This window comes from Gopherus flavomarginatus, chromosome 5 (assembly GCF_025201925.1).
Source record: "Gopherus flavomarginatus isolate rGopFla2 chromosome 5, rGopFla2.mat.asm, whole genome shotgun sequence".
Lineage (NCBI taxonomy): Eukaryota > Metazoa > Chordata > Testudines > Testudinidae > Gopherus > Gopherus flavomarginatus.
Window position 1 is genome coordinate 25,640,848 of NC_066621.1, and position 24,635 is coordinate 25,665,482.

The 24,635-nt window shown below is 64.3% G+C and overlaps 1 protein-coding gene across 4 annotated transcripts in view; it reads left to right on the top strand.

Annotated features, from left to right (window-relative positions):
- Nucleotides 1–24,635, top strand: part of CELSR2 (cadherin EGF LAG seven-pass G-type receptor 2) — a 62,884-nt gene that overhangs the window by 32,379 nt on the left and 5,870 nt on the right. For all 4 annotated transcript variants that reach the window (XM_050956053.1, XM_050956054.1, XM_050956055.1 and 1 more), the window contains exons 4-26: nt 1,502–1,617; nt 3,775–3,863; nt 5,666–5,823; nt 6,683–6,846; nt 7,159–7,284; nt 7,799–7,965; nt 9,122–9,301; nt 10,035–10,148; nt 10,781–10,955; nt 11,355–11,496; nt 12,560–12,680; nt 13,419–13,602; nt 14,859–14,960; nt 15,130–15,224; nt 16,353–16,562; nt 17,365–17,548; nt 18,673–18,816; nt 19,595–19,781; nt 20,408–20,575; nt 20,706–20,832; nt 21,115–21,315; nt 21,627–21,801; nt 22,887–22,999. In XM_050956053.1, coding sequence (XP_050812010.1) covers nt 1,502–1,617; nt 3,775–3,863; nt 5,666–5,823; nt 6,683–6,846; nt 7,159–7,284; nt 7,799–7,965; nt 9,122–9,301; nt 10,035–10,148; nt 10,781–10,955; nt 11,355–11,496; nt 12,560–12,680; nt 13,419–13,602; nt 14,859–14,960; nt 15,130–15,224; nt 16,353–16,562; nt 17,365–17,548; nt 18,673–18,816; nt 19,595–19,781; nt 20,408–20,575; nt 20,706–20,832; nt 21,115–21,315; nt 21,627–21,801; nt 22,887–22,999 — 3,442 coding nt within the window. The remainder of the gene's footprint in view (nt 1–1,501; nt 1,618–3,774; nt 3,864–5,665; nt 5,824–6,682; nt 6,847–7,158; nt 7,285–7,798; nt 7,966–9,121; nt 9,302–10,034; nt 10,149–10,780; nt 10,956–11,354; nt 11,497–12,559; nt 12,681–13,418; nt 13,603–14,858; nt 14,961–15,129; nt 15,225–16,352; nt 16,563–17,364; nt 17,549–18,672; nt 18,817–19,594; nt 19,782–20,407; nt 20,576–20,705; nt 20,833–21,114; nt 21,316–21,626; nt 21,802–22,886; nt 23,000–24,635) is intronic.

Genomic DNA, 24,635 nt, shown 5'->3' on the forward strand with positions numbered 1-24,635 from the left:
TATCAGCTTCTGTCCTCCCCACCTTACTAGGACAGAGAGAATCCCCTAAGGAGTGTCTGTCCGAACCATGAGCTCCTCCACACCTGTCGGCTTCCCCCAGCCCCTAGTTTAAAAACTGCTCTACGACCTTTTAATTCGACGCACCAGCAACCTGGGTCCATTGTGGTTTAGGCAGAGCCCATCCTTGCAGTATCGGCCCCTCCTTTCCCTTTCATAAGCCTCCCTCCTCCCTACACTGTCGTCTCATCCCCGCATTGACACACCATAGCTCTGCCCATCTCCCTGGCCCTGCGTGTGGAACTGGGAGATTTCAGAGAATGCTCCCAGGGAGTCCTGGACTTTAACCTCTTCCCTAGCAGCTTAAATTTGGCCTTCAGCCATACCTCCCTCTGTACCCCCATCCAGCCATACCCTCTCTGTACCCCTTCTGCCTTTTCCTGTGTCACTGGTACCTCCATGTACCATGCTCACTGGCCCCTCAGTCCCGACCCACAGCCCCCTGCAGTCCCAGCCCCATTATATTCATTGTTCCTGGCATCCGTGGGGCTGAGGAAGGCCCAGAACCAGCCCAGCAGCCCTAGTCTCTGACTCTCAGGGAGGTGAGGCTGCCATGGCGTGGGGTCTGGGCCTTGCCCAGCTTTTCCCCACACATGCAGGGGTGCTGCAGTCAGCTACTCTGCAGGCTCCTTGCTATTCCTCTGATCACTGACTGGGGGAGATCGGGGAGCATGAGGGCGCCAGGCCATGGCTGCCTTTAGACTCCAATTGCTGTGGGGAGAGCAAAGATGGGATCGCCATTACCCAGCCTTGAACTCATGCCTTACTGCACAGGGAGAATGTTCCATGTGGGCCCATCACCTTAACTCTGCCCTGCTGCCCCCTTAACTCTGCCCGGATGCCCCCCTTATCTCTGTTCCAATGCCCCCCCAAATGCTGACCCGATGTCCCCTTTATCTCTGCCCCATGCCCTCTTTAACTATGTCCTGATGCCCCCTTAACTCTGGTCCAACACCCATCTTAACTCTGCCTGGATGCTCCCTCCTTTAACTCTGTCTCAGTGCCTCCCTTAACTCTGCCCCAATGCCCCCTTAACTATGCCTTGATGCCCCCTTAACTGTGACCAACACCCACCTTAACTCTGTGCCCTGATGCCATCCATTCCCCACGCAGGCCAAGGTGCCTCCATGCACCGGTCCTCTGGCCATGCCCCTGCCCAGGGTTCATCAGTAGGGGGACAGCAGGCCAAATCTGGAAAGCCAGATGCTTTTGAACACACCCCGAAATCTTTTCCTTTACTTATTATCATTTTGTTATTTTTTTCTCTGGAGTCTGGACCCTTGACCAAGAAATGTGGACCTTGACACAAACTAATTGACGACCCTGCTCCTGCCCATCTTAGAGGGTCCCGGGGGGTTGGGCTCTCTCAGCCCATTTCAGGCTGTGAGGGATCCAGGGGATGTGTTGTTCTGGATGCTGCTCTCACCCTCTCCCCCTTGGGCAGGTTCGCCACGAAGGAGCGAAACGGGCTGCTCCTGTACAATGGGCGCTTCAACGAGAAGCATGACTTCGTGGCCCTGGAGATCATCCGTGAGCAGATCCAGCTCACCTTCTCGGCAGGTAGGGCCTGGCTGGGCCCGACTCCCTTCGGCCCCGGGCCCGCTTCCCTCATCCCCGGGCCTGACTCCCCTTGGCCCTGGCTCCCCTCATCCCTAGGTCCAACTCCCTTCTGCCCCAGGCCCAACTCCCCTAATCCTTGGGCCTGACTCCCCTCGGCCCCGGCTCGCCTCGTCCCCAAGTCCAACTCCCTTCTGGCCCAGGCCCAACTCCCCTTGGCCTGACTCCTCTTGGCCCTGGGCCCGACTCCCCTTATCCCTGGGCCCGACTCCCTTCGGCCCAGGGCTTGGCTCCCCTCATCCCCGGGCCCGACTTCCCTCAGCACTGGGCCCGATTCCCCTTGGCCTGAATCCCCTCATCCCTGGGCCCGACTCCCCTAATCTCCGGGCGTGGCTCCCTTCTGCCCCGGGACCGACTCCCCTCGGCCCTGGGCCCGACTCCCCTTATCCCTTGGCCCGAATGCCCTCATCCCTGGGCCCAACTCCCCTCATCCCTGGGCCCGTCTCCCCTAGGCCCCGGACCCAACTCCCTTCTGCCCCAGGCCCGACTCCCTGTGAGGCTGCTGCTTGTGGGAGCCAGCCAAGGTCACTCAATTAGGGTGAACTGCAAACAAAATGGGGCAGACAAACCCCAGAAGCTGGTGGTTATTGCAGTACTTAGATTTACCAAGCCAGCACAGAACAGCTTCTATAGTACTTCACTGGTTACTCTGAAGTTCAAACACCGCACTTCCCTTAACGTGCCCAGCCTCAGGCCTCCATCCAGACACACACGTCAGATATGATGATGATTACTGAAAATCTTATCTCATCATATAAAAGAAAAGGTTCTTCCAGTCCCAAAGGATCAGCCATATACCCAGGTCCAATTATAAGTTAGATCTTACCCAAAATACACGCTATAGCCAATTCTTGTTAACTAAGCTAAAATTTATTAAAAAAAAAAAGAGAGAGAGAGTGTTGGTTAAAAGATCAATATACATAGACTTGAATTCAATTCTTGAGGTTCAGATACATAGTAGAGATGAGCTTTTAGAAATAGCCCATAGGTTATAGTCCAATGTCCATATTCAGAGTGACTCCAGTCAGCGACTGGGGATCTCAATCCTTATGGCTTAAGGTTTCCTCCTCTTGAAACCCAAAGCAGATCTGAGATGAAGTAGGATCGTGTCCCAGGGTTTTTATAAATTTCCAGCAGCCTTTTGGCCTGAGAAACAACAGGCTTAATTCTTCTCCCAAACATCCTAGCAATTAGCACAGGGTAATTTATCCATTAAACAGTTCAGATACAGGTTGCCACAATCTTCAAAGAGACATATAGACAATAACACTATTTCACTCAAGTATCTTCCTAAACGTTAATATTCCTTTTTTATCTTTGAATCAAAGCTATGCAATAGACAAGACTTGTTTGGTTACATCACAAGACCTGAGCAAACACCTACCCTTCTACCTCTAACAATGCAGACTTGCATTTCAAAGCTCTATTCATTTACATATTTTCTAACAAGTCTCTAAAGTTCGGCCATGGGTCAGGTCAGTCTGTGAGTTAATTAACTCTTTCTGGTCCTGTCATCTTTCTCTGAGATATTAGGTCACACTCATAATGTCACACTCCCCTCATCCCCGGGCCCGACTCCCCTCATCTCTGGGCCAGGCTTCCCTAGGCCCCGACCCGGCTCCCCTTGGCCCCAGGCCCAACTCCCTTCTGCCCCAGGCCCAGCTCCCCTTGGCCCCAGCTGACTCCCCTCACCCCCAGGCCCAACTCTTCTCATCCCCGGGCCCAACTCCCTTCTGCCCTGGACCCGACTCCCCTCAGCCCTGGGCCCAACTCCCTTCTGCCCTGGGCCCGACTCCCCTCATCCCCGGGCCTGACTCCTCTTGGCCCTGGCTCCCCTCGGCACAATGGCCCTTCCCATCCCTCGCCCAAGTTTCCCTGGCTCTCAGTTCCCTTGGCCCTACCTCCCCTTCCCCCCAGCTCCTCTCACCCCCTGGCTCCCAAGCGTGCAGCTCCCCACAGAGCCCTCTGCCCCCAGATCCTGCTCCCCTCCCACGGCCCAGCTCCCTGCTGCTGGGTGGGGAGCTCTGGGCTCCCTTGCCCACCTCAGGCAGTGGCTCCCCCATGGCCCTGCGGTAACCAGCATCCCCCTGCTCCCCCCAGGCGAGTCGACCACCACAGTGTCTCCGTCTGTGCCGGGTGGCGTGAGCGATGGGCAATGGCACACGGTCCGACTGCAGTACTACAACCAGGTGAGTGGGGCAGCGCTGGCGGGCATCTGGAGGGCAGGGCATCCAGGTAGCTGCCTGTCAGTGCCATGCCTGCCAGCCGTGCCACAGGGCTGGGGACGTGGGGCGATCACCAAGGCACTTAGAGGTCCCAGCAGACCCCCAGGGGGCAGCACTGGGCCCCGGGCCCAGCCCAGCCCCTCCCTCGCTATGGGCTGATCCTGGTGATGAGCTCGCTGCATCCCCCCACCTCCCCCAGCCCCCTCAATTCTCAGCCGGCCACAAATTTTGATGCTGAAATAGAGTCCCTGGTTGGGGTGGGGGGTGGGGGGCTCCTGCCCTGGGCCCCCAGAGAGTTGGAGGAGGCAATTGTGGGGTGGGACCCTCAGGAAGCATCTGAGACCCTTGGTCCAGGGTGGGGCGTCCTTGGGGGAGGGGTGGAGGCCCCAGTCCCAGGGCTCCCACTCTCCTGCCCAGGGTGGGCCCCATAGCCTCACACTGGGAGCTCTGCCCCGAGCTGTCCATGAGCGCAGTGTGAAACCTCCGAGTGACGCGGGTGTAGATGGCACCAGGTCGCTGGGGGCGGGAGGCAGGTGAACTGCAGCGAGGGGAGAGTCCCTCCCACAGGCATAGCTAGTGTTTGCACTGGCATGCGCCAGTGTGTCCCGCGTGGCCACGCCCTGAGGCAGCCTCTTGGCAGAGACGTGGCGGCTTGGCTTGGATTAGTGCCATTTGCCAGCACCGTGCGGGTTTACCTGCCTGCTGGGCACAGCAGACTAAGGCCTGGGGGTAGCACAGAGCAGGGGTAAAGTGTCGGCTCCCCTTGGTCAGGCTCTGTCCGTCCGTCTGTCCTCACTCTGTTCCAGGGGACCTGCAGCCAGCTCTGCTCCCCCTCCTTGCCCTCCCACCCGGGGTGGGGGGTTTGGGGGTAAGGAATCCCTCCTCCTTTGGGGCACTGGGCGCCAGGTGTCGCTGGTCTGGGGGTTGGCTTTGCTATTGTCTTCCCCACTGAGATGGGGTCGCCAGGGCCTGCCTGGCGCAGATAGCTGGGTGCCATTCACCTGTGTCAGCCTGTCCCGAGAGCAGACCCCCTCCAGTAACCCTGTGAAATCAGGGGCGGCTCTAGACATTTCGCCGCCCCAAGCACGGTGGCATGCCGCAGGGGAGCTCTGCAGGTCCGGCGGCTCCGGTGGACCTCCCGCAGGCATGCTGCTGAAGGCGGCCTGCCTGCTGCCCTCCCGGTGACAAGCAGAGCGCCCTCCGTGGCATGCCGCCCCAAGCACGTGCTTGGCGTGCTGGGGCCTGGAGCCGCCCTTGTGTGAAATACTGGAGAAACTGAGGCATACATAGGCCACTTGGTCACAGGCCCTCACTGCACTGCCTGGGGGATAGGAGTCCTGGAGCCTGACTCCCCCAGGGCCATGGCAGGGCCAGCTTCCCAAGGGCCTGGCTGGGCAGGGAGCCGGCCAGGAGGAGGTCGGGCCATGAGCTGGCTGGGTGGGTGCTGGCAAATTGGCTCTGCTGGCAGCTCCTGGGGCTGCCGATCTCCCTGACCCCACACACCTGCAGGCTGCCAGCTGCTTCCCGCTGGCAGGTGCAGGCTGAGATCTGGGTTCCAGGAGCGCTGGGGACCCCTCTGCTCTGGGGTACGGCCCTGCTGGGCTGCTCTCATGATGGGATGACAGCGAAAGTCTGACTGGTGCCCAAATCCCTTGGGCTGGGAAGGTGCTGATTGTGCCACAGCCCCCATAGCATATTCTCTGCCCTGTGTGGGGCTCTGCCCTGCCCAGTCACCTGCTGCACCTGGGGTCTCGCTCTCTCCACAGCCCATCATTGGGAAGTTGGGGGTGCCCCAGGGCCCCTCGGATCAGAAGGTGGCCATGGTGACGGTGGACGACTGCGACGTGGCCGTGGCCCTGAAGTTTGGCGAGGTGCTGGGGAACTATTCCTGCTCTGCGCGGGGGATGCAGTCGGGAACTAAGAAGTAAGAGACTCGCTGGGGCTCCCAGGCAGGCAGGGGGTCATGTGTGGGGCCAGGCGGCTTCTGCACAGCTCTGCTGGTGCCCCTCACTCCCAACCCGCAGCCCCTGCTAGCCCAGCCCTGGGCTCCCCCCAGCTCTGCCGGTGCCACTCACTCCTGACCCGCAGCCCCTGCTAGCCCAGCCCTGGGCTCCTCCCAGCTCCGCCGGTGCCTCTCACTCCCGACCCGCAGCCCCTGCTAGCCTAGCCCTGGGCTCTCCCAAGCTCTGCTGGTGCCCCTCACTCCTGATCTGCAGCCCCTGCTAGCCCAGCCCTGGGCTCCCCCCAACTCTGCCGGTGCCCCTTACTCCCGACCCGCAGCCCCTGCTAGCCCAGCACTGGGCTCCCCCCAGATTTGCCGGTGCCTCTCACTTCCGACCTGCAGCCCCTGCTAGCCCAGCCCTGGGCTCCTCCCAGCTCTGCCAGTGCCCCTCACTCCTGACCCGCAACCCCTGCTGTCCCAGCCCTGGGCTCCCCCCAGCTCCACCGGTGCCTCTCACTCCTGACCCGCAGCCCCTGCTATCCTAGCCCTGGGCTCTCCCAAGCTCTGCCGGTGCCCCTCAATCCCGACCCACAGCCCCTGCTGTCCCAGCCCTGGGCTCCCCCCAGCTCCACTGGTGCCTCTCACTCTCGACCCACAGCCCCTGCTAGCCCACCCTGGGCTCCCCCCAGCTCCACTGGTGCCTCTCACTCTCGACCCACAGCCCCTGCTAGCCCACCCTGGGCAGGAGAGTGTTTTCTGCTTCCTGGGTCAGGGTAGTGAATGGGGAGGAATCCTCCACCCCATGGCCATGTCCCCATGTGACTCTGCTTCCATTGGCCAGGTCCCTGGATCTGACGGGACCCCTGCTCCTGGGCGGGGTCCCTGACCTGCCGGAGAGTTTCCCGGTGCGCAACCGGCAGTTCGTGGGCTGCATCCGGAACCTGCTGATCGATAACCGCCAGCTGGACATGGCTGACTTCATCGCCAACAATGGCACCGTGCCGGGTGGGTGCTGGGCAGCTCCAGGGGGCCCTGGGAATGGAGCTGGGGGGGCACTGTGTCGGGGGTGGGCCCAAGGGCAGCCTCTGGGATAGGAGCTGGGGGGGTGCTGGGCGGTCCTTGAGAGAGGAGGGGCTCTGGGATTGGAGCTGGGGGGCACCGTGCAGGGTGGGTGCTGGGTAGCCCGGGGGGGGGCTGGGATAGGAGCTGGCATTGGGTCTGTACTTCTCCCTGAGCCCCAAAGCATCATCTGCCCCCCCGTTCTGGGGAACACCCCCCCATCGACAGGGGCTCAGCCTGGCTCTCGCCCCCCCGCAGGCTGCTCTGCCAAGAAGAACGTCTGTGACAGCAACACCTGCCACAACGGCGGCACCTGTGTCAACCAGTGGGACACGTTCAGCTGCCAGTGCCCCCTGGGCTTCGGGGGCAAGAACTGCAGGCAAGGTAGGGGGCTCAGGGGGGCAGGCGGGGAGTTTCAGGGGGCAGGCTCGAGTTTCAAGGGGACAAGGTAGGGGGCTCTGGGGCCAGGCGGGGGCTTCAGCGGGGGCTCAGGGGGGCAGGCGGGGAGTTTTGGGGGGCAGGTGCGGGTTTCAGGGGGACAAGGTACGGGGCTGTGGGGCCTGGCAGGGGCTTCAGTGGGGGCTCAGGGGGGCAGGCAGGGGTTCTGGGACCAGGTGGGGGCTTCAGCAGGGGTTTGGGGGGGCAGACAGGAGGCTCCAGGACAAAGCTGGGCAGGGGGATGGCAGGTGTTACACAAATGAAGCCACAAACCGCTGCCCAAGTGTTGGTCCCAGGAATGCATGGCCCGTTGTGGGGGGAGCAGTGGGTCCCTGTTGTGTGTGGGGGAGCAGGCCCCTGTTGTGTGAGGGGGAGCAGGCCCTTGTTATGTGCGGGGGAGCAGGCCCCTATTGTGAGGGGGAGCAGCAGGCCCCATGGGCTGAGCCGGTGTCTCCTGCAGAAATGGCGAATCCCCAGCGGTTCGTGGGCAGCAGCCTGGTGGCCTGGAGTAACCTGGCCCTGAGCATCTCGCTGCCCTGGCACACGGGGCTCATGTTCCGCACCCGCCAGGCCAACGGCGTCCTGCTGCGGGCCCTGGCTGGGCAGCTCTCCACCATCACCCTGCAGGTGGGGCCTGGGGCGTCGTCCAGAGAGCGGGGCCATGGGGGAGGGGCTGCCATCTGGAGGGGGGTGCCATGGGGGAGGGGACGTCGCCCGGCAGACGGGTGCCACGGGGGAAGGGGCCATTGCCCGGCAAGCGGGTGCCATGGGGGGAGGGACCATCATCCCATAGGGACTCCCTGCGGGTGTCAGAGCCTGGGGGAGGCAGGAGCAGGACCCCCCCTACTGCCCAGGTGAGAGCAGGACCCATTCCTGGCATGGTGCCCCAGGCAGCGACTCACCCGCCCTCTGCTGGGCTGGTGCCAGAGCCAGGGCCTGCTCCAGGGGTTTTGCCGCCCCAAGCAGCCAAAAAAAAAGCCGCGATGGCGATCTGCGGCAATTCAGCAGGAGGTCCTTTGCCCAAGCGGGAGTGAGGGACCCCTCTGCCGAATTGCCGCCGAATAGCTGGACGAGCTGCCCCTCTCTGGAGTGGCCACCCCAGGCACCTGCTTGCTAAGCTGGTGTCTACAGCCAGCCCTGGCCAGAGCGCTCAGGGCCCCTGGCATCGGCCCCACATGGGCTGCAATAGGCAGGGGCAGGGCACTGCCCCAGAAGCCCATCAGCCTCCGGCTAACGCTGCCCATCCCGGGGCCCCTCGCACCAGGGTAGGTGGTAGCACCCAGATCTGGGAGATGCTCCCCGTCTTCAGGGGCCCCTGCCCAGCATCTGAGCACCCACCCACGGGCCCTCATGACACCGGCTGGGCATGTCCCAGCAGCCTGGACCCCAGACCACTGCTCCCCACTCTGCCCCCTGGACCTCGCTGTCCCCTGTTCCTCCTGCCCCCCCCCGTCACCTGCCCCCTGCTTCCCCCCGCTCCCACCCTACTCCCTGTTTCTGCCCCACTGCCCCCGGCCACCTACTCCCCTCGTTGTCCCCTGGATCCCACTGCTCCCCTGCTCCCCCCTGCTTCCCCCTTCCCCGCCCCTGGACCGCTCCCTCGACTGCCCCCTGCCCCCATTCCCCCACTGCCCTTCTCATCCCCCCTCCCAGCCTGCTCCCCCCACTGCCCCCAGCCCGTCTCTTTCCACCACTCCCCATTCCTGCCCCATTGCCTCAGGCCCCCTACTCCCAGCCAGCTCCCCCCTCTGCCGCCCCCTCTGACTGTCCCCATCTCTCCCAGCTGAGTGAGGGGTACGTGCTGATGAGCGTCTCCCAGCCTGGCGTCCAAGGCTGGGTGCTCCGGCTGCACCAGGTGAAGGTGAACGACGGCGACTGGCACCACCTGCAGCTGGAGCTGCGGCGCAGGCGGGAGAGCACCGAGGTCGAGGCTGTCCTGGCCCTCGACTATGGCCTGCATCAGGTGCGGGGGCTGGTGGGCACAGAGCAAGGGTGGGACTAGCGAGGCGCTGCGGGGGGGTCCTGGGCAAGATAAGGGGGGTGAGAGGGCAGAAGGGGGGGCTGGGTGAAGTGTGGGAGCCAGGATGGGGGGCCAGATGAGGCTTGGGGAGAAGGATGGGGGGCAGGTGCAGGGGGAAGGGAGCAAGGCGAATGGGGGATGATGGGGGCTGGGGGGATGTGTAGGGAGCAGGATGGGGGGCAAGGTGCAGGGGGGGAAGTTTGTCGCTGTTGTTCTTTTAAACCTTGTGTCTGTTTCTTCACATTTGAACTGAATTTTGGGGCCAACAACAGAGCAGGGGTGAGAGCAACTGAGACACCCTGGGCTCCCTGCTCCACCAGCGCCCCTCACTCCCGACCCGCAGCCCCCTGCTACCCCACCCCTGGGTTCCCTGCTCCACCAGCGCCCCTCACTCCCAACCCGCAGCCCCCTGCTACCCCACCCCTGGGCTCCCTGCTCCACCAGCGCCCCTCACTCCTGACCCGCAGCCCCCTGCCAGCCACGCCTGGGCTTCCCCCACCCCCCAGCTCTACCAGTGCCCCTCCATCCCGCCCTACATCCCCTGCCCTGCTATCCCAGCTCTGGGCTCTTCCCTAGCTTCGCTGGTGCCCCTCACTCCCGACCTGCAGCCCCTGCTATCCCAGCCCTGGGCTCCCCTGAGCTCTGCAGGGCCCAGTGCTCACCGGTCTCTCTGCAGGTGCTGGAGGTCCCCAGCAGCGAGCTGCAGGGGCTGAAGCTGAGGAACCTGACCATGGGCGGCGTGGCGGGCGCGGGAGGCCAGGTGCAGCAGGGATTCCGCGGCTGCATGCAGGTATCGGGGGTGCTGTGGGGGTTGCACCCTCGTCTGGGTCCCAGCTGGGGGGATGGGCCCATCTGGCTGGGATCTGGTGCAGGGGGGCAGGGGGAACAGGTAATGGTAGCACCAGGGCCAGACCTACAATCCCCCGCTCTCAGGCAGCCCTACCGCTGCCCCCTCGGATAATGGGCACTTCCAGGGTTCCAGGGTGAGACTATGGCGCTCTCTAGTGGCCAATCCCGGCAGCTACAGCCTGTCACAGACTAGCCCTTGGGGGCCAGTTTCCATCCCCAGGCTGCTGGGTCTGTGGAACAGCATGAAACATGCAAACAAGGGGACTGATGGGGGAACCCAGCCCCCTTCCGGAGGGCTGCCACGGGGGGCTCTGGGCTCATTCTCGAAGGGGCTCCAGGCCCTTTCTCACGGGTGCTCCAGGCCTATTCTGGGGAGGCCTGTGGGCTCGTTCTTGCAGGGTGCACTTTGGGCTGATTCTCGGTGGGGCTGTGGGCCGTTATTTGGGGGGGGGCGCTTTGGGCTGATTCTCGGTGGGGCTGTGGGCCCATTCTCGGGCTGTGGGCCTGCTCTGAGGGGAGCAGAGGGGGACGGGGCCAATGCCAGGCTCACTGGGGCCCTTTGTGCCCTGGCAGGGGGTGCGGATCGGTGAGACAGCGGCCAGTGCTGTGGCCCTGAACATGAACCAGGCCGAGCAGGTGAATGTGGAGCGTGGCTGCAGTGTCCCTGACCCCTGTGACTCCAGCCCCTGCCCGGCCAACAGCTACTGCAATGATGACTGGGACAGCTTCTCCTGCAGTTGTGACCCAGGTGAGGGACCAGGAGCTGGGCGGGTGGGTGCAGGGGGGTCATGTGCTGCCTGGCGATCCCTGTGCACAGGATCGGCTCTGCCCCATGTGCAAATTCAGGGGTATTTGCCGCCCCCAGTACAGCCCCCAGGAGCCCCTTGGGATCAGCGGGACACATCTCAGCCAGGCTGGGGAGCTGTGGGGAGCTCAGGCCAGCAGCTCTGGGGCTGATCACATGCAAGGGGCACCCCAAGGCTGGCCAACCCCCTGGAGAACTGCTGGGGACAAGGCTGCCCTGACTCTTTTGCCGCACGCTCGGAGCATCACTCATCCTCAGCCAGCAGGGGCGGGCGGCCGTGGGAGCCCCGGCCTGGGGCATTGGGACACTGAACCCCCAGGCATCTCCTCCTTCCTGCCCCAGGTTATTATGGAGACAGCTGTGCCCACGTGTGTGCCCTCAATCCCTGTGAGCACCAGGCCACGTGCACTCGCAAGCCCAGCGCCCCGCACGGCTACACCTGCGAGTGTACCCCGAGCTACTTCGGCCCCTACTGCGAAAACAAGTGAGATGCCGGGACGTGTGTGTGTGTGGGGGGGATATGTGTCTGCAGTGCAGGTGTGCTCTGTGCGGGCGTAGTACTGGGTGTGCAGTGTGGGGGTGTAGGCAGCGAGTGTGCATGCAGTGCAGGTGTGTGCTCTGTGTAGGGTGACTAGATGTCCTGATTTTATAGGGACAGTCCTGATATTTGGGGCTTTGTCTTATATAGGTGCCTATTACCCCCCACCTCCTGTCTCGATTTTTCACACTTGCTGTCTGGTCACCCTGACTCTAGGTGTTCTGTGCAACTGTATGCAGTGTGTATGTGTGTGAGAGAGCACCATGTGGGTGTGCACATGTGTGCAGTGCAGAGGTATGGAGTGAATGTGTGAGTGTGCATGCCCCATGCAGGTGTATTCAGCGAATATGTGTGTGTGGTGTAAGTGTACACTCACGGTGTGTGTGTGCATGCATGCTGTACAGGCATATGCAGTGTGTGTGTGCCATACAGGTGTACTTAGTGAGTGTGTGTTTGCACTGCACATGTATGCTGTTTGTGCACATAGTAGAGATTTATGCAGTATGTGTGTGTGCATGGCATGTGGGTGTACTCAGTGATTGTGTGCGTGTGTGAAGTGCAGGTGTACGCAGTCAGTGTGTCTGTGTGTGCAGTGCAGGTGTACACAGCAGGTGTGCATGCAGTGCAGGTAACGCAGTGATTGTGTATGTGTGTACACGTGCACAGTGAGTGTGTGTGTGTGCAGTGCAGGTGTGTGCTGGGTATGTGTGCAGTGCAGATGTAGGCAGTGAGTGTGTGTGTGCAGTGTAGGTGTATGCTGGGTGTGCGTTGGGGGTGCGTGCAGTGCAGGGCCAGGCAGTGTGTGCCCGGTGTCTGCTAGCATGTGGGGGGCATTGTGTGTGCTGTGCGTATGCAGTGAATGTGCCAGGCGTGTGTGGGAGCAGTGCCCAGAGTTTGAGGGGGGAGGTGCAGCCCACACAGGTGAGTGCCAGGTGCCCAGTGAGGGCGTGGGGCGGGGCTGCGTGTGCAGTGTGGGTGCAGGTAACGAAGCCGGGTCTGGTCTGCGCAGGATCGACCAGCCGTGCCCGCGGGGGTGGTGGGGGCACCCCATGTGCGGCCCCTGCAACTGTGATATCAGCAAAGGCTTCGACCCTGACTGCAACAAAACCAGCGGGGAGTGTCACTGCAGGGTGAGTGAGGACGATACCACTGCAGGGGGACTGGGGGAGTGCCTGGGTCAGCTGGGGGGAGATACCATTGCTGGGTGGTGCCAGTGACCCAGAGCTTAGCTTCAGGGCTTTTGGCTCCTTCTGCCCCTCCCATCAGCCCCCTGCTGCATTCCGGCTCTTCTGCCCATCCCCTGCCCCCTTGCTTGGCTCTGGGCCCTGTGTCCCCACCCCACACCGGGTTCCCAGAAGGGCTCCAGCAGGGACCTGGAGCTGAGCAGCACTGGGACAGGGGGTTCCTATGAGGCAGTTTGAGGGCCCAGGTGGATTGTGAGATTTTTTTTGCCCTCTGCAGCCTTGGAAGCAGGCAGGTGGGGCTGGGCTGCTGAGCTCTGGTGGTACCTGCCCCATGGAACGGCTCTGCCCATGGTCTGGGCTTCAGGCAGCCGAGGGGCTGGCAGTGGGACATGGTCGGTGGCAGTGCCTGCTGGCTGCATGGGGGTCCATGCATGAGCACAGTTTGGCCTGTCTCAGCGAGTCAGCCTCCCTCCCCCATGGCACTAGCTAGGTCCTGCCAGCAGGCTTAACTGGATGGGTGGGGGTTGTACTCTCCCTCCACCAAGAGGAGCCCCATGGAGCAGGGGGCAGTGGGTGGCTCTGGCCCTGCAGCGGCCTGTGGGCTGCCTGATTGATAGATGGGGTTTGGCTGCCCAGGGCTGTCAGCTGCTCTCTGGGGCTAACGTCTTGTGTTCTGCCCCCCAGGAGAATCACTACCGCCCGCTGGCCAGCGACTCCTGCCTGCTGTGCGACTGCTACCCCACGGGCTCCCTGGCGCGGCTCTGTGACCCCGAGACAGGGCAGTGCCAGTGCAAGCCAGGCGTCATCGGGCGACGCTGCGACCGCTGTGATAACCCCTTTGCTGAGGTCACCGCCAATGGCTGCGAAGGTCGGCCAAGCCCCCATGGCATGGCGGGACAGTGGTCCCCAGGGCATGGCAGGGACCGGCCCCCAGGACAAAGAAGGACGCGGGCCCCAGGGCACAGTGGGTGCAGCCCCCAGAGCATAGGAGGACGCGGGCCCCAGGGCATGGCAGGGCCCAGCCCCCAGGGCACAGCAGGATGCGATCCCCAGGGCATGGCAGGGACCGGCCTCCAGGGCAAAGTGGGCACAGCCCCCAGGGCATAGGAGGACGTGGTCCCCAGGGCATGGCAGGGACCAGCCCCCAGGGCAAGGTGGGATCTAGTCCCCAGGGCATGGCTGGGATTGGCCCCCTGGGCAGGGCACAGTGGGTGCAGCCCCCAGGGCATAGGAGGACGTGGTCCCCAGGGCACAGCAGGGACTGGCCCCAGGGCACAATGGGTGCAGCCCCAAAGGCACAGTGGGATGCGGTCCCCAGGGCATAGGAGGACACGGGCCCCAGGGCATGGCAGGGACCGGCCCCCAGGGCATAGGAGGACGCGGGCCCCAGGGCATGGCAGGGCCCAGCCCCTAGGGCACAGTGGGTGCAGCCCCCAGGGCATAGGAGGGCACGGGCCCCAGGGCAGGGCAGGGACCAGCCCCCAGGGCACAGTGGGGCACTGTTCCCATGGCACGGCCGACACAGCCCTGAGGGAGGGGGCAGGACACAACCAGCAGCATGAGGCGGGACGCGGCCCCCCAAGGCCCAGCACCACTCAGGATGCCAGTGGGGGGCACGCCCAGGACATGGGATTGCAACTAGGGGCAGTGGGGGGGGGCACGGCCCCCCAGCAGGAAATAAAGGAGTTGCTGGGAGGTGGGGTCCTATTGGATAGCTCCGCCCCGCCCTGGGATTGGAGGGTGGAGCTGTCAGTATCAGCAGGCTGAACGGACCATAGCCCCTGAACTGTGGGCCCCCTGTCCCTCCCCACGCTGGCGAAGGGGTGCCTGGGCCACCGGCTGCCAAGGTCTCCCAGCCAGGGTGTGGCCTACGGCCCCGGGTGATGTCTCGTCCCCCCAGACTCCCCATGGACCCCGCTGCCTGCCCACCCCCTGGCAGGCCCTTGTCCAGGCAGGGTCTGTGATAGCAACCCCCCAACTCGGGGCTGTCATGTGGCCCGTGTGACCCCCAACCAGGGCTCCCCTGGGCACACTGCGTTAAGCTGGCCCCTGGACCTGCCCAGTTGGGAGCACCTGCCTGGGTACCCCTGGGCTGTCGCTCTGATTCGCCTCTTTGCTGTGCAGTGAATTATGACAGCTGCCCCCGTGCAATCGAAGCCAACATCTGGTGGCCCCGCACCCGCTTTGGGCTTCCCGCCGCGTCGCCCTGCCCCCGAGGATCTTTTGGTAACTATGTGCTGCTGCGATGGGAGACGGTGCTCGACGTGCCCTCGTGCCATGGCTGCAGCGCGCTGCCCTGTGCCCACCTGCCCAGGACCCGCAGGCGTGGGACAGTGCTGACTCGCTGGCGGCAGGGCCTGGGGACCCCGCAGTGACCCCTGCTCTCTTCCCGCAGGCACCGCCGTGCGACACTGTGACGAACACAAGGGCTGGCTGGCTCCCAACCTCTTCAACTGCACCTCACTGCCCTTCGCCCAGCTCCGGAGCCTGGTAAGTGGCATCTGCCCAGCACCCTCAGAGCTGGAGAGCCCAGACCCAGCCCTGCCAGGGCCCCTCGGCAGCTCCCAGCGCCCTGGCTGTGACTCCAGGGGGGCCCAGCATGCACTGCTCCACCTGGAGAGGTGAGGCCTAGGGTGTGGTGCAGCAGTGCATGCTGGGAGTGGTGCTCCCTGTATGGTCAGCCCCAGATGTCATTGCCACAGGAGCTGGCCCCCCAGCGCCAGGCGCTTTGGATGAGGTTGCGTTGTGCTCTGGGCGAGCCCCAGCGCAGGGGCCATCGGTGCTGCCAGGCTCCCCTTGCCCTGCCCCACACTTCATCCTGGCCCCGCAGTTCTGTCCCCAGTCCACTTCAGGCTTCACCTCTCCCAGGCTGGGGGTGCTGGGGGCTCCTCTCCCCCTCCAGGCCAGCAGTGTCTTCAGGGGTTTTCAACCCCCCTGCCTCTGCCCAGGACAAGTGTGCAGGGGGCCGAGGAGCTGCCCTGTCACTCACCGTGGGGAAGGCCCTGACCTGCTGGGCTGTTTAGCTCCCCCCATGCAATGGTATCGGGGGTGGGGGGGGAGCTCTGCCAGCTTCCTGCAGCGGCTCTGACTGGCTGCCCTTCCCCAGGAGACAGGGCAGTGGGCAAGGCAGCCAATCTGAGGGGGTTTTCCCACAATTTGACCAGTCCCATCCTTTAGAGAGGGCATCATGAGAGCTGGGCTCCAAAGGCAGCAGGACCTCAGCCATGAGGCCTCTCCCCAGCCCCGGCTGCATTCGGTCTGGGACTCCCCGGCCTTCCTGGTGCCTGGTCCTGAGCCCCCCAGGCCACGTTCGGTCTGAGGCCCCCCATGCCCCTGTGTCCCCCCAGGTACCTAGTGCTGAAGCCCCCAGGCTGCTTTCAGCCTGGGCCTCTCCGCCTCCCCAGTGCCCCAGCCCTGAGCCCCCAGGCTGTATTCAGTCTGAGGCCCCCCTGCCTCCCCAGTGCCCCAGCCCTGAGCCCCCAGGCCGTATTCAGTCTGAGGCCCCCGCACCTCCCCAGTGCCCGGCCCTGAGCCTCCCAGGCCATGTTTGGTCTGAGGCCCCTGTGCCACTTCCGGTGCCCCAGTGCCCGGCACTGATGACTGCCTTGCCTGGCGCAGGCGGAGCGGCTGCTGCGGAACGAGTCGCTCCTGGACCCAGGGCTGGTGCAGCGGGCGGCCCTGCAGCTGCACAATGCCACTCAGCACACAACCAGCTACTTCGGCAGTGATGTGCGGGTGGCGTACCAGCTCTGCACCCGCCTCCTGCAGCACGAGAGCCACCAACAGGGCTTCGGCCTGGCTGCCACACAGGACGTCCACTTCACCGAGGTGCCAGCGGGTTGGGAGAGCAGCTGGGGTGGGGTAGGGAAGCCCAGCCGGGCAGGCACAGGGGTGGGGGCTTCAGGTGGCATTGCCTGGAGAGGGAGGGACCTTGGCTCCTGGGCAGGGGGGGCTTGTTGTGATCAGAGGACACTCCCCTGCTGGGGTCACACATATGCCTCATGGGGCAAGCTGGAGACTGACCCTGTGCAAAGCAGCTGCCACAGGAACCTGGGAAAGAATCTGAGCACTGCCAGGCCTGTCCGGGCTGCCCCTGAGTATGGGCACAGGGTGGCTGGGTGGCTCGGTGACGCCTTATAGGACACAGGCCGGGCATGGCTGGTGGCATGTGCATGGGCAGAGGGCTGATTGGAAGGATGTGGGGCCCCAGTGTCGCTTGGTGCAGGCTGCCCAGGGGATTCCTGGGGCTCTTGTGGCCTGGGGCAGGTGATTCCCCCTCACACCCACAAGCAAAACGCCTGGCAGGGGAGATGGGGCAGGCAGAACCCACAGGGTTGGGTGGGTCCTACGGGGTTGGGCGGGTCCCATAGGTCAAGCAGGTCCCCAGACACCCTGACCCCACGGTGCTAGGCGCCAGCATCAGAGCCACAGGGCTGGATCCCCAGATGGCCCTACTGAGACCCGAACCGCAACCTTGGCTCAACCCCGGAGGGGTGGGACTCAGGCGCTTGGTCACCATGGTGATGAACCTGCCGCAGTGCCTAGCCAGGCCTGTGCTCTGGATGCTGACCCGGGGGTGCCCCGTGTGTCGGCCCAGCAGGGCCCCGTGCTCATGGTGCCCCCCCGGCAGAACCTGCTGCGGGTGGGCAGTGCCCTGCTGGATCCCAGCAACAAGCGCCACTGGGAGCTGATCCAGCAGACGGAGGGCGGCACGGCCTGGCTGCTGAAGCGCTACGAGGATTACGCCAGCACCCTGGGCCAGAACCTGCGCCAGACCTACCTGAGCCCCTTCACCCTCATCACACCCAACATCGGTGAGGGCGTGGTCGCTGCGTGGGGGCGTGGCCGCTGCATGGGGGTGTGGCTGTCACGTGGGGGGCGTGGCCACTGCATGGGGGGACTGTCTCTGAGTGGGTCCAGCTGTGCCCATGTGCAGTGAGGATGGCAGATGTCCTGGGCCTGGGGGCTCGCTGCAGAGGGCCAGCTAGCTCCTGACATGGCCAGTGAGGGCAGGAGCTGAAGGGGCCAGGGAGACCAGTGGGGGGCTGAGGAGAGTGGGGCTGGGTGGAGACCGGGTGGGGGGCTGAGGAGTGTGCGGCTGGGCGGAGGCCGGGTGGGGGGGCTGAGGAGCGTGGAGCTGGGTGGGCCAACACCACTGCACCCTGCGCTGTCCCTAGGTGCCGCTGCCTGGCCGTGGGGCAGGACGAGGACATGGATCTGACCAGCCCCACCTGCAGGCATGGCACTGCCCATAGAGGGTGCACCTGTCTCTGGTGGGGTGGAGGTGTTATCCTGGGACTCCTCCCTCCCTGGCTGCTCAGGGACGGGCAGAAGCAGCTGGGGCTCAGCTCTCTTGGGGCTCCCTGGCCCTGGCAGAGTGCCCTGTGCTCAGGGTGGGGACATGGCCCCGCAGACCAACCTCGTTGTCGAAGCTCTACGCCCTGGGGGCCTGTCCAGCCCCAGAGCCAGGCCCCCGCAGCAGGCGGCTCATGGGCTCTGGCGGGGCGAGGGGTCTCTGGGCACCTCCCCTGGCCTGTGCATCACAGCGCAGCTGGCACTGGCTCCACAGGGGGTGCAGGCTGCTGTGCCCAGGAGCCGGAAGGGGAGCCCTAGCGTGTGAGGAAGCCCAGCCTTATTCCTTGCAGGGCTGCTCCTGAGCAGCCCCAGTCCGGGGAAGGTGGGCACTCGGCGCCCCCATGGCTGGGCCCGGGAGTCTCCAGGGCTCCCAGAATCATGGCCATATGTTGGCTTGGCTGCCCAGCCTGGGAGGCCTGCGTGTGGTGCAGGGGGGTGGCAGCAGGCGGTGGCTGGGATCTGGGTCCAGGCAGTGGATGGGCCGAGCTGGGAGCCAGAATGGGCAGGAGGGTGGGGTGAGCTTGACGGAGGCCGGCTGTGCCCTCGGCAGGCCCAGCCCCTCATGGGGGGGTCTCTCTGCCAGTCATCTCCATAGTGCGGCTGGACAAGGGGAACTTCGCTGGGGCCAAGCTGCCCCACTACGAGGCGCTGCGGGGCGAGAAGCCCACGGACCTGGAAACCACTGTCATCCTCCCCGAAACCGTCTTCCAGGTGCCTGAGGGCAAAGGTCAGTCAGAGGCAGTGCCCCACCGGCGGTGCCAGCAGGGGGTGGAGCTGGGCAGCACCTGTGGGGAGCCTAGGATTGAGGGAGGACTGGAGGGGGAGCCCCGGTCTGGAATTGACGGGGCAGCAGGTCGGGAGTGAGGGGCACAGGCAGGGCTGGGGAGAGCCCAGGGCCAGGATTGAGGGGGCAGGAGGTCGGGAGTGAAGGGCACTGTGGGGAACCCAGGGCTGGGATTGAGGGGGCAGCAGGTCGGGAGTGAGGGGCACAGGCAGGGCTGGGGAGAGCCCAGGGCTGGGATTGAGGGGGCAGCAGGTCGGGAGTGAGGGGCACAGGCAGGGCTGGGGAGAGCCCAGGGCTGGGATTGAGGGGGCAGCAGGTCGGGAGTGATGGGCACCAGCAGAGCTGCGGGGAGCCCAGGGCTGGGATTGAGGGGGCAGCAGGTTGGGAGTGAGGGGCACTGTGGGGAACCCAGGGCTGGGATTGAGGGGGCAGCAGGTCGGGAGTGAAGGGCACCGGCAGAGTTGTGGGGACCCTAGGGCTGGGATTGAAGGGGTAGCAGGTTGGGAGTGAGGGGCACTGGCAGAGCTGGGGGGAGCCCAGGGCTGGGCTGTAATCCTAGAGCTGCTGCAGCCCTGGGGGAACATGGCACAGCCTGGCACTCTCTGCGGGCACCGGCCTGTAGTGCAGGGAGTGCGGTGGGACTGGTCCTTGCCTGGGTCTGTGCTGCCCTCGCAGGAGCAAGGTCCGGCCCAGCTCTCACCTACCCTGATTCTCCCTCCAGACCCCCCCATGGGCAGTGCCAAGCAGCCCCCCAGCTCTGCAGAGGAGGAGGAGGAGCAGTCGCTGGTGACTCGGCACAAGAGGCATCCGGACCTGAATGAGGGCCAGGCCGTGGCGAGCGTGATTATCTACCGCACGCTGGCAGGGCTGCTGCCGGAGCATTATGATACGGACAAGCGGAGCCTGCGGTACCCATAGTGCTGGGGAAAGGATCCCGGGGTGGGGCGGATGCTGGGGCGAGGAGCCCGGGGCGGGTGATGGGGAGAGGAGCTGGGAGGTGCTCGGGACAAGAGCGGGGGGCGCTGGGGAGAGGAGTTGTGAGGGCGTTGGGGAGAAGATAGTGTGGGGTCGGGCAGCGAGAGGCAGTGAAGGCCTCTGTTTACCGTCAGCCAACGTGCCATGGCCCTGCCCTGTGGGGTCCCCAGGGGAGCTTGGTCTCCCTGGCCCTTCTGGGAACTGGGCTGGGACCCTCCCCCCATCTCCTCTGGCAGGTAGCTGGGGGGGGCAGGTAGGTGTGGCACAGGAGTGCAGGCGGGGGCAGGTAGCTGTGGGGGGCAGAGGCACAGGGGGCACAGGAGGGGAGCAGGTAGCTATAGGGGGAGCATAGGCACAGGACGCAGGCGGGAGGCAGGTAGCTGAGGGGAGCATAGAAACGGGGTGCAGGCAGCTGTAGGGGGGCAGAGGCGCAGGGGGCGCAGACGGGGGGCAGGTAGCTGTGCGGGGGCAGGTTGCTGGGGGGTGGAGCACACAGGTCCTGGGGCCATGGCGAGGGGGGCGCGTGGTGTGGGTCCCACAGCCCTGGCTGTTCCCGCAGGGTCCCCAAACGGCCCGTCATCAACACGCCGGTGGTGAGTATCAGCGTGCACGCTGAGGAGCAGCGGGGGCCGCGGGCGCTGGAGAAGCCTGTCACCGTGCAGTTCCGGCTGCTGGAGACGGAGGAGCGCTCCAAACCCATCTGCGTCTTCTGGAACCACTCCATGCTGTGAGTACCCCCAGCCGGGCCCAGCACCCCCAGCCCGCCCCCTGTGAGGGGGGCTCTGGGGAATCCCGGTGAGGGGACAGGGCCTGCGAGCCCAGAGCCCTCCCCCAACTCCAGCTCTCCTGCTCCCCAGGCCTGGCGGGGCAGGCGGCTGGTCGGCCAGGGGCTGCGAGCTGGTCTTCAGGAACCAGAGCCACGTCAGCTGCCAGTGCTGCCACATGACCAGCTTCGCAGTGCTGATGGACATCTCCAGGAGAGAGGTGAGCAGGCAGCGCCCCACCCCAGGGGGTGGAGCTATGGGCAGGGTCACAGTGTTAAAGGTGAGCGGGGGAGGAGCCCCATCCTCTAGGGAGTGGGGCTATGGGTGGGCCCACAGTGTCAAGGGTGAGAGGTGGAGGAGTCCCATCCCCAAGGAGATGGAGCCATAGGCAGGCCCCATGTGAGAGAGGGTGGGGCTATGGTGATCTCTGAGCCCTGAACTGGTTGGGGGGCGGGTCCTGTGGTGTCTGGCTGCTGCCCAACGACCCCCCTTTGCCCCCCAGAACGGGGAGATCCTGCCGCTGCAGACCATCACCTACGCCTCTGTGGCTGTGACGCTGGGCAGCCTCCTGCTCACCTTCCTGGTGCTGGCCAGCCTGCGGGCCCTGCACACCAACCAGCACAGCATCCACAAGAACACCGCCGCCGCCCTCTTCCTCGCTGAGCTTGTCTTCCTGCTGGGCATCAACCAGGCCGACATCCCCGTGAGCCTGTGGGCAGGGTGGGGGGGGGGCTGGGCCAGCCTGGGTCCCTCCTGCGGCATGACTGGCACAGGGGTGGGCGCTGAGCGGCCTCGTGACCCTTGTGCAGGCGGCAGTTGGGCCCTGGGCCTCTGCGTGGAGCCCTGGTGGCTCTGGCTGAGCCCAGGCATGGAGGCCCTGCAGTGTGCAGTCTCCCAGCTGGGGGCAGCAGGTCGCCCCAGAGCTTGTGGGGCACACGCTAACTGGGGTGTCCTGGGGCCTTTCCACGGCTATGCCGGCTCCCCCCACTCCCTGACGCCCAGCTCTCCCCGCAGTTTGCCTGCACCGTGATCGCCATCCTGCTGCACTTCTTCTACATGTGCACCTTTGCCTGGCTCCTGCTGGAGGCACTGCACCTCTACCGCATGCTGAGCGAGGTGCGGGACATCAACCACAGCCCCATGCGCTTCTACTATATGGTGGGCTGGGGTGTGCCAGCCTTCATCACAGGTGAGCCCGGCGCTGCCCCGCCTCTCTGCTGGGGCTACGTCTGCTCCCACCCAGTCTCCGCTGTCAGCAGCTGGGCAAGGCAGGGAGGGGAGTGCTCTCGGCAGGCTGGGAGGAGCAGGGCGCACCTGCCCCCCATGCTGGCTGGGAGTTCTGTACTGAGCCCTCACCAACCGGTTATCAAGTGTGGATGCCTCTGGAGTTACGGACAGTCCTCTGGGGCATTCCCCTCTGTCTTGCCACCCCAGTGAGCCGGCCTTTTTGGTAGCTGGTCCCTCACCACAGATCACAGCAAGGTTCAGGTCACTCCCAGTCCCAAAGGACCAGTCACTTCCCCCAGCTCTGCTGCACCTTAGATCTCACCCCAAGGACAAGGCTTGCAGCCAATCCTCTAACAAACTATCTACAGAATTATTAGCTAGGAAAAGGTTACGAGGGTTACTGTCGAGGTTACAGCAGGAAACAGATACACAAATGAGTTCTAATTTTAAGTTTCAAAAGGTAATAGAGGCTTCTATGAGAAGCCAGCTGTATGTGTCCTTTAGGGCTAACCCAGGCCAAGCAGCTGGGCAGCTCTTGCTTATGCCTAGAAACACTTGGCCCCCCAGCATCCAAGCAGCACAAAGATGACAAGTTTCTTTTGTTTGGGGGTTTGATCCCCCTCCTGCCATGTGCTCTGAGCTGCAAATCCACTTGCCTGATTCCTCTTCATGGGCATGAGGGAGAACAAATGTCTTTTGTCCTCTCGCTGACGGTACGTAGGGACATTCCAGTGGCAGGTCCGGTATTCATGGACCTCTCCCAAGGGGCAGGGTCACCTCTTCTTTGGAGCCCAGCCCTTCACATTAGCTAACATCTCTCCGGGCTGCTGGGTCCCACCGGCACGCAGGCTCACAATCCAACCCCTTAGATGTCATCTTGCGATCAGAGATATGGATGTTCTGGGTGAAATTGACGCCGGCAGCAGCTCCCGAGCACTCAGTAAAGACTGATCACATCCTTCCTGGTCTGAGGGCTCTTGGATTGCTGGCTCCTCAGTACCCTGCCAGGATGGGATGTGATGAGCCATGCGGCTCCTCTCTTCACAGGGCTGGCCGTGGGGCTGGACCCCGAGGGCTACGGGAACCCCGATTTCTGTTGGCTCTCCATCTACGACACACTGGTCTGGAGCTTCGCTGGGCCCATCGCCTTCGCTGTCTCAGTGCGTATGGGGGCATTGGGGGTCTTGGAGGCTAGTGCATGGGGCTGGGGAGGATCAAAGGCCAGCAAGACCAACAGCAGCATGGTCTGGCCCAGACACCCCCCCCCCAGGGCCCCCTGCAGTGGTATTTCCCCTCAACTGGCCTGGGCACCCTCCCAGTCCCCCTGCAGTGGTATCTCCCCGCAGCTGACCTGGACACCCCCCCAGTCTCCCTAGAGTGGTATCTCCCCCCAGCTGAGCCAGGCACCCCCCATCCCCCTGCAGTGGCATCTCCCCCCAACTGAGCCAGGCACCCCCCAATCCGCCTGCAGTGGTATGCCCCCCATATCCCCAATCCCCTTGCAGTGCTATCCTCACACACACCTCCCCAACCTGCAGTGGTATCTCTCCCCAGGCCCCCTGCAGTGGTATCTCCCCTCAGCTGGCCCGGGCACCCTGCCAGCCCCCCTGCAGTGGTATCTCCCCCTAGCTCACCCAGGCACCCCTGCAGTGATGTTCCCCGCTGGTTTTGTTGCAGTCGGGGTTGAAGCCTTTTCTGACATCACAGTTGCAGGGGCCGCACATGGGGTGCCTCCAGGGCCGGTGCAACCCATTAGGTGACCTAGGCAGTTGCCTAGGGCACTAGCATTTGGTGGGCGGCATTTCGGGTCCTTCAGCGGTGACCACGGCGGCTGGATCTTCAGCCTCCCCGGTCGTCGTCGGCATTTAGGTGGAGGGACCTGGGGTAGGGAGGCGCAGGGAAGGACACCTGCAGCGAGTAATGGGGGGGATGGCACACAGGCATGGGCGGCTCCAGGTATCAGCATGCCAAGCACGTGCTTGGGGCGGCAAGCCACTAGGGGCGCTCTGCTGGTCGCCGTGAGGGCGGCAGGCAGGCTGCCTTCGGCGGCTTGCCTGCGGAGGGTCCGCTGGTCCTGCGGCTTCGGCGGACCTCCCACAAGCCTCTGCAGGCAAGCTGGCCGAAGGCAGCCTGCCTGTCATGCTTGGGGCGGCAAAATGCCTAGAGCCATCCCTGCACGCGGGGGAACAGCTCCCCGCCCCAGCTCACCTCTGCTCTGCCTCCTCCCCTGAGCATGCCGCCCCGCTCTGCTTCTCTCCCTCCCAGGCTTGCGGCACCAAACAGCTGATTGGCGCCGCAAGCCTGGGAGGCGGGAGAAGTGAAGCAGCGATGGCATGCTCAGGGAGGAGGCAGAGCAGAGGTGAGCTGGGGCGGGGAGCTGCCGCACGGCTCCCCAGGCCGAGGGGAGCTGCCGTAGGGGCAGGTGCCTCAGGGCGGAGTGGGGGAGCTGCTGCGGGGGGGCACCTCAGGGCGGAGGGCTGCCACAGGGCTCGGGGTGGGAGGTGCAAGGTGGAAGTTTCGCTTAGGACGCGCAACATCATTGCACCCGCCCTGGGTGCCCCCACCACCCCCACGGGCACAGCTGGTTGATCCTGCACAGAGCAGCCCCAGCTTCATTACCTGCACCCACACTGCACGTGCTGTCCCCCCCACGCCCTCGCTGGGCACTTGGCACTCACCCATGTGGGCTGCACCTCCCACCCCACACACACTCACTCTAGTTGTGGCGGGGGACTAGGAGTCAGGACTCCTGGATTCTATCCCTGCTTGGGGGGGTGTCTAGTGGTTAGAGCACGG